The 7936-nt window shown below is 37.5% G+C and overlaps 1 protein-coding gene across 4 annotated transcripts in view; it reads right to left on the reverse strand.

Moving 5' to 3' along the window:
- LOC149533635 (oxysterol-binding protein-related protein 1C-like) overlaps positions 1-5315 on the reverse strand; it is a 268757-nt gene extending 263442 nt beyond the window's left edge. For 2 of the 4 annotated variants that reach the window (XM_089807700.1, XM_089807698.1), the window contains exon 1: positions 4600-5315. In XM_089807700.1, the coding sequence (XP_089663826.1) occupies positions 4600-4878 (279 nt within the window). In that variant the 5' untranslated portion in view covers positions 4879-5315. The remainder of the gene's footprint in view (positions 1-4599) is intronic. The other 2 variants (XM_089807699.1, XM_089807697.1) reach the window with 1 other exon arrangement.
- Positions 5316-7936: the final 2621 nt, after the last annotated feature.

Here is a 7936-nt window from a genome sequence, read left to right on the forward strand (position 1 = left end):
CATTACGGATAGCCTTTAGCACATGAGTCCTACCATTCATTTCGAATTGTATCTCCATATCCTCTAATCTTAGGGTAACCACCTTCAATGAATGTAGCCACTGCATTCCAAGTACTATGTCCATGTCACCCATGTTGACCACATGATAGTCCGCCTTAAACTCATAGTTGTTCAAGCGCAAAGGTAAGTCTCGCACCATCCTGTCACAACGCAGAGTGTATCCATCAGCTACCTTGACTCTTAGTCCCTCGAATTCCTCAGTAACAAGTCCACGCTTCTCTACGAATCGTGCATCAATGAAATTATGCGTGGCACCTGTGTCCAACAATGTAATAACCTTCTGTCCAGCCAAGACTCCCCGAAGTCTGAAAGATCCCTCTCTCTGGATACTAGACAGTCGTGCTTCCTATAAATGTAGCTCTGTTTCCTGCCTTTGCCCTGTGTTGTCTATCTCCTGCTCTCCCTTTGCTTCATCAGGATCCTCATCATGATGTTCTGAACCATCTGAATCTGAGCCTTCGTAATAAGCCCACATTGCCCGATTGGCCTTCCCTTTTGGCCTCATAGGACAGTCATGGCCGTACTCATACGGGCCTTTGCAATAGAAGCATAGCTTCTTCCTACGCAAGTCATTAAGTGTCTCCTTGTCCAGCCTCTTACTTTCTTCCTTAGGTAGCTGTGCCTCTCTATGAAAGGGTTTCCTGTCCTTATCTTTTCCTGAAGGGAAACTCTTTGCCTGAAATTTATTTTTAGAAGCTGAAGAGGAATCCATGTCACGAGCTTTCTTAATGGCTTCCTGTAAAGTGGGAGGGTTGAGAGCTTTAATCCACCCTCTCAACGGATCAACTAACCCATCCATAAATAAAACCAATAGCCTTCGTTCAGATACATCTGTTACTAACACTGCAAGTTTCTGAAACTCTGAAATGTATGTTTCCAATGATCCCCACTGTTTAAGCTAGGCTAATTCCTTGAAATGGAGTTCTGGATCTTTCTTATCAAAACGTTCAATCAGTCTCTCCGTAAACTCCACATATGAGGTAATGTGTGCATGACCCATAGTGATCATACCATGATGCCACCATTCGTGTGCTAACCCATCCAAGTGAATTGCTGCATACTTAATAGCTTCTTCCTCAGACATAGGGTTCAATTGAAAGTATGTGTCAAGCTTTTGAACCCAAGCTCTTGCTGTAGACTTCCCCGAGCCATCATAATATGGTAACTGTAGTTTGCCTACTTTCTTTCGTAGCTCATAGTTCTGAGTCCTGTCTTGTCCACGGGGCATATGCTTCATCCGCACATCCATATACTCTCTAAAGGTGATTGCAGCTGTAAAATCTGGACCTCCTGCTTCCCAATCTCTCCTTAGCTGATCCTGTATGTCAGTGATCTGGGGTTCTGGTACCGGCTGCTCTGGAGTTCTAGGAAGGAACGTAGGAATCATAGGCCTCGAACTCACTGTTCTAGCTTGCTGGGGGGCATGACCGAAATTGTTCCCAATTTGTTCGCCTCCATTATGTATCTCATCCTGATTGTGACCATTCTGATTATTTCCTCCACCTATGTTAGCGTTCAACCCCATTTGTCGAGCCATCATCTGCATCATAAGCTCCATTCTCTGGTTCTGTTCCTGTGCTCTCTGTTCTGCTAATCGCTGTCCCTGTGCCAAAGTGTCTAATAACTGTAAAAATCTCTCCTCTCGCTGATCTGGACCAATATTCCCACCTCTATCCATATTGTAGTCGTAGTCTTGATCAAAGAATACCTCCCCTGTGTCAGTATGACTGGATTCTATGTCCACCTGGATAGATGAGCTAGACTGTTCGCTCTGCAAGTCTGAAATCCTATCTTGTCTTGCTTTGGTATTGCGGAAATTATAAGGCCTTTGTCGCATGCTCTAATTTTAGTGTTTTGACATTTCGTCAAACACTTTCCCTCCTATCCAGCTGTTCCAAATTCCCTATAAGACCTCCACAGGATGGCAGGACTTATAGCTCTGATACCACTGTAATGACCCTTTCTATAAAGGCCACAGAAACCCTCAAACTGAACTTAGGAATTTTGTCAAACACTTGGCGTGTAACAGTAACAATATTCAGAATATGGTAATTTCAGATTTGATACTTTCAGAATATAATCACAGAATTACAATATATATAAAGCCATTGAACTATATTTCAATTACAATGCCATAAATTCTGAAATTATTTTATTCCCAATTCTGGTCTGATTATTACAATGACTGTATGACAGCAAATTTACCCAAAAATTGACATATATTTCAGAATGCAAGAACCTGGTTTGAAGAACTATGGAAGAACACCACGTTTTGCTGCAGATCGTTGATGAAGACCTCCAACCGCACCCCCAAACTGTCCTTAATTTGCTGCTGCTGCCCAAACTAGCAAGGCCGTACCAGGCCGTACCTGTACGACTGCTGAAATAAAATAATATTAGAGTTTTGGGACCCCCAAATGCAAGGAAAATGGGCGCCAAGGGTTAGGTAGTAACCTTGTAAAACCATAAAAAAATAACTCCAAGGGGTTGAGGAGATATGAGCAATTATGTGGTTCCGAACCCTGCTTTGCCAATTCTGAAAATGCACTTATTCTGTCTTCAAACTCTTGTCAAATGCTTCTCCAATGATAAGGCAAATCTGAAATCCTTATTCCAACCAAAAACAAACCCTAACAACGAATTCTCAATAAGCTCCAATGAGATGGTTGAATACCAATTCCAATTATGCAACAATTCAAGTGATATTTCACACCCTCAAAGTCGCCAATCCAAGGGAGTGATTCGTTCCCAAAGATCGAATAATTTGCAGATCCAAAGTCCACAAATGTCTTCACAATGAAGAAGTAGAAGAGTTCTCCAATCCAAGCATGTCCAAATGAGAGGCCCAGCCCTCTATTTATTCACCTTTCTAAGAAGTTGCTAGAACTTCTAGAAACATCCTTTATAATTTCTCATTATAATGCACTTTTTATAATAAAGTAATTTTATAAAATAAAAAGTGCAACTCAAATTAAAATTATAACATGTGGGCCCCAATATCACATAATGATAAAATATAACCTCTTAACACTTCTTCAAGAGCAAGATATGACTATCTGATCCGCAGAATTGACTCTCTTTCCACACCATTTGCCTACGAGAGTCTGGAATAGGCAAATCCATGATCAATGCCATGTCGAACTAAAGAGGGGACATTACATGGATGCACTAAATCGGAATTGGAATAGGAATAAAATTGGAATATGTATTCCAATTTTGCCCCAAAAGTAAGCATTTTCTATTCCACCTAAATAGGTGGAATAGGAATACATACTCCTATTCCAATTTTTTTTATTTTAGAAAACATAATTTTTTTAGTCCGTGAATTCCGCATCAAATTCTAGGTGAACCAAACAAGAATAGGAATATGTAACCCCATTTTCTATTCGAGAATAAGTATTCCTATTCCCGTTTTTATATTCCCGCAGCCATATGGACCCTAAAAGCGATGCTGACAGGAAAAAACATGCAACATGATGTGATTCCCTCACAGCTGGGAAAGTTAAATCAAAAGTTCCGCAAAGTCTTGAACTGTTGCAGAGTCAGGAAGTAGCATGGGAGATAGGCCAAATAAAGGTCCCATTGTTGTGGTTTGTCTCCTAGCAAACACCTTAACAAATTTCCCAAACTTCTATTCAAACAACTTCTGTCTACCCATCAATCTGCAATAGGTTGAACTAAATCCTGACTCTGTACCCATCTTTTTCCACAATGTGGACCAAAAATGGTCAACGAACTTGGTATCCCTATTTGCCAATTTGGGTCTATGCCTTTAGCAATTCATGCAGCCTAAACATCTCCTTGTAAAATAATGTAGCTATTTAGAATGCAACACTGGTCTTCTTGTATGTTATACAACGATCCATCTTAAAAAGGCGTATAAACTGCTCTTTGAAATGCCACAATGGACTTGATTAATAAATAAACAACTCTGTGTGACGCCAGAATGGGCTTGTTTTATATGCCACACTATGAGATGCTAGAAGATCTTTGATTTAACCTTATTTAACGCTCTACCAGATAAAACATTCCATCATGCAATGCCCAGCACTAGGGTCAAGTATGCAGAGAACATGAAATTGGACTTCGTAAAGAATCTAAGAAAATATATGATCCAAATCAATAGAAGAAGAACAAATTACATAACAAAACATCTTCGATCTAAACTCCAGAAGAAAATCATAAAAACAATCGACAAAGAGACAGACTTTATAACAAAATCAGCAATCTCTCTGTAGCAAAACAACTTTATCCTGAGTTCCAAGGAAAAAATATGATCAGAAAACAACAGAAGAAGAGCCAAACTTCATAACAAAAATTCTATGTCCTGAATCCAACGCCTTTCAGTGGTTGACAAGGCCATAAGATTTGTGACCCCAGATATCTCTAATTAAAATCGTTACATTTCGGTTCGACTAATCAGACAATGAAATGCAGTATAACATTCTAATGTCTTATTAACATCTAGAATGTTTTAATACGGCAACAACAAAGAACTAAACTCGGCCATGAGAGAAAGTTATAGAAAAGCAATAATACCTTAATGTAAATCTCTCCGTAAGTTTTAGGATGTCTCTTTTCATCAGAGAAGTAATAGTTGTTCTGTTTCTTTACAAGCTTGCGTGATTCCTCTCCAATAATGCGAATTCCCTTCGAAATAGCATGAATTTTATTTGGCCCATGAATCTTATAATAAGAAAGCACGCCATCCTGCAATGAAAACCAACGCGGTCTCCACCCCTTGCCAAAATTCACCCACTTATAAAGAATTCCCGACACATTAAACTCCGAAGCCTCAACAATCTTCTCTTTCGACATTCTATCCTCGCCTTTCAAACAAAGAAGTTTTATCCAGTCATTAACACAGCTGCATAAGCCTCTTAGCTTACAAATTTTGAGGGACTGTGAGCTTCAAATATTAATATACAATTTAATTATGCTGCCTTTGAATGCCGTTAATTTAAATCGTTGCAGAGATGCCAATCCAGTTAAAACTGGAAAACACGTTCATAATTTATTTGCGGAAAAGCCACCTCAGACAGGCCGGTATTTATTTCAGATTTAAATTCTTGAATTGTCCTTAGCTTCCATGCTAAATATAGAAACCTTCCCTCAAAAGGAACCAAAAGTCTCACTATATTCCGGCATTAATTCAGTGTAGAATTATTCAGAGCAATCCGCCTATGAGATGGAAAATAATTCAAAGAGGGAAAAAAAAGGATTGAAGTCAGAAGAAAAGAAACAAATCCTTATACGACATTAATAAGGGTTTAAAGGTTGCTTCCAAACGGAGAATTCCACAACAACCGGGCAGCGGCGGTGGATGTACGATTCAGCCGGTGGAATCTGCAAAGAAAATAACTGCTACAGCGTTGGGGCACGTACACGTGGCTGAGGAAAAGTGAACAATGTATTGATGTAGACCATCTGCCGCCTTTTGGCGCTCAGCATACGTATAAATTTATTATTTTGAATTCGTAATTATTAATAAATAAGGAAACAAACTTCCCCATTTATAGATATTGTTTGATGTTGACGTGGGTTTTTTCAAGCCTACTGCTTAGCTGGGACAATCAAAAATGTCACAGGAAATTCACGTGGCTACATGTACACAGGTGTACTGTGTTTTGTCATTCTTCTTACAGGCTACGTGTCTTTGTGTCCAGTTGGCAGTGTGTGGTGTAAATGTAGGCCACGTAGGCTCGTCCAATCAGTTTCATTAGGCACTGATTTTGGGGTTTTTTGTGAAGCCGTACGTAGGCGCACATGCAAGTTTGAACTGCGTATGGGGAATCAAGGACAGTGAGATTAAGGTTGAACGATGTTATTAATTTTTTATTATTATGCAGAGTTTTTGTTCTTTTATAAAGTTTGTGGAGAAGGTTTTTTGGTTTTTTTTTGGGTTGAATTCATAAGGACGAATGGATAATCTTAATAATGTTAAATTTAAATATTTTTCTAAATAAATAAATAATATCTATGAGGATGAATTAATCTATATATTTATGAAAGCTTTTTATCGAGGAATTCTTTTTTTTTTTTGTCAATTTTAAAATATATTTGATTAATGTAGTTAAAATAATGAGATTGACTTTGTAATGTAAGTCATGTGGATAAGGTGATTGTTAATTGAAGTATATATAGGGTGAAGACATACGCAATGAGAGAGGTTGTCTGAAGTGATAGAGAGATAAGGAGAGCAGAAGACAAAGCAATAAGGAGAGGAGGGAGGAGTGACGGAGAGGAAGAATGAAGGAAGGGTGAATGAGAAAGGAGAAGGAGAGAAAGAAGGAATTAACTCAGAATTGTTGGTCAGAGAGATATTCATACATCCGCTCGATCTTGGAGATGGGGTCCCTCATTGGGGTGCCCAATCTGAAAAATATATAATTGATACAATTCACTAATTTCTTGTTAGTCTTTTAAAATATAAGAGAATTTATCAATGGGCCCTTGGCCTACCAATGAAGTTGAATGATTCACAAAGAGCCCACCAGGGATCAAGTCTTCCTAAGTGCAAGGCTCCGACACCATAAGGGATGAGGTTGGGGTCATGCCCAGGTGATTTAGACAGCGTGGATGCCCCTCAGTCCTTGGCTCTAAGCCGAAGAGGTTTCTGGCATGAGTGGGCATGTATCAAGTTCCTAAAATGTCTATGTGGTGGCCTTTGCTGGTTGGTAGCTCGCAATCTTCATGCCTCGTTGGGTTGCCTCGTAGTCTGAACCCTCCATCAAATAGAGAGAGAGAGAGAGAGAGAGTTTTGGATAATTATTTTTCATTCAAGAGTTATAATTTCAACATGCACAACATTTGTTGAAGGTAAATGGCTCACCTATCACATTGTTTAAATATGGATGAAGACGTCGTTTAAGTATGGATAAAAGGTGTTTAGATATAGGTAAATATATTGACATTACTAAAGCCATGTATTAGTGTAGGTAAAGGATTTAAGAATTTTTTGTTATTTGTAAGTAAAGGATCTTTCTATCATCAATGCAATTAATACAGTTCATTAACTTATTACATCTTGTTCCAAATTTAAGAGAATTTTGATTTCAATTTAATTATTGAGAGTTGGTATCCTAACATGTACAACATTTGGTAGAGGTGAATGGCTCACCCATCACACCATTTAAGTATGGGTGAAGGTGTTGAGAGTACTACACTCGTGTGTCAATATAGGTAAGCAATTCGAAATGAAAGCCAACCTCTCATTAAGAGAATTTAAGATGACATGTCAACCTCACATTAAGATGTATTTTTATGTCGTGCATTGACTTAATCTATCATGTATGTTTGGATAGTAAAGTGAGTAGTTGATGCTCATTTAATATTCAATATCATCATTTTTATAGATATAATTATTTATCGTTAAATTGAGATCGAATTAGATTGTGAATTAAAATTTTCTAGCAAGATAATATGGCAAAGTTTAATATTTAAGTAATCTCAAATTAACTATTTTTCAACTAGTACAAAAAAATAAAAATTAGACAAGGTAATTATAACTATTAACTTTTGTATTATCATAGAGAAAGAGGAATATAAGATAATATGATAACATATCATTAAGGAGCACATTCTTGACTCATATTATCTCAAAAGTCACCTAAATGAGTGGATCTTTATAGAGACTGTTAATGTTACCAAAATGAAATAATTCAACTTTTTTTTAAAGATTTATCTTATCATAGTTTTAGGAAATGAGTTAGAGATTAGATTGTAAATTAAAGATTCTCCATTACATTCAAGAACATGAAATATAGTAATTTTAAGTAATCGTGAAGGTTTAAATAAAGCAAAGTCATTCCTAATGTACACAAGATTGCAATTATATGAAAATAATGTAGTATTGTTAGAATAATGAGTTAATGAA

The sequence above is a fragment of the Cupressus sempervirens genome, chromosome 10 (genome assembly GCF_028749045.1).
Source record: "Cupressus sempervirens isolate cs-2001-9-10 chromosome 10, ASM2874904v1, whole genome shotgun sequence".
NCBI classification, from domain to species: Eukaryota; Viridiplantae; Streptophyta; class Pinopsida; order Cupressales; family Cupressaceae; genus Cupressus; species Cupressus sempervirens.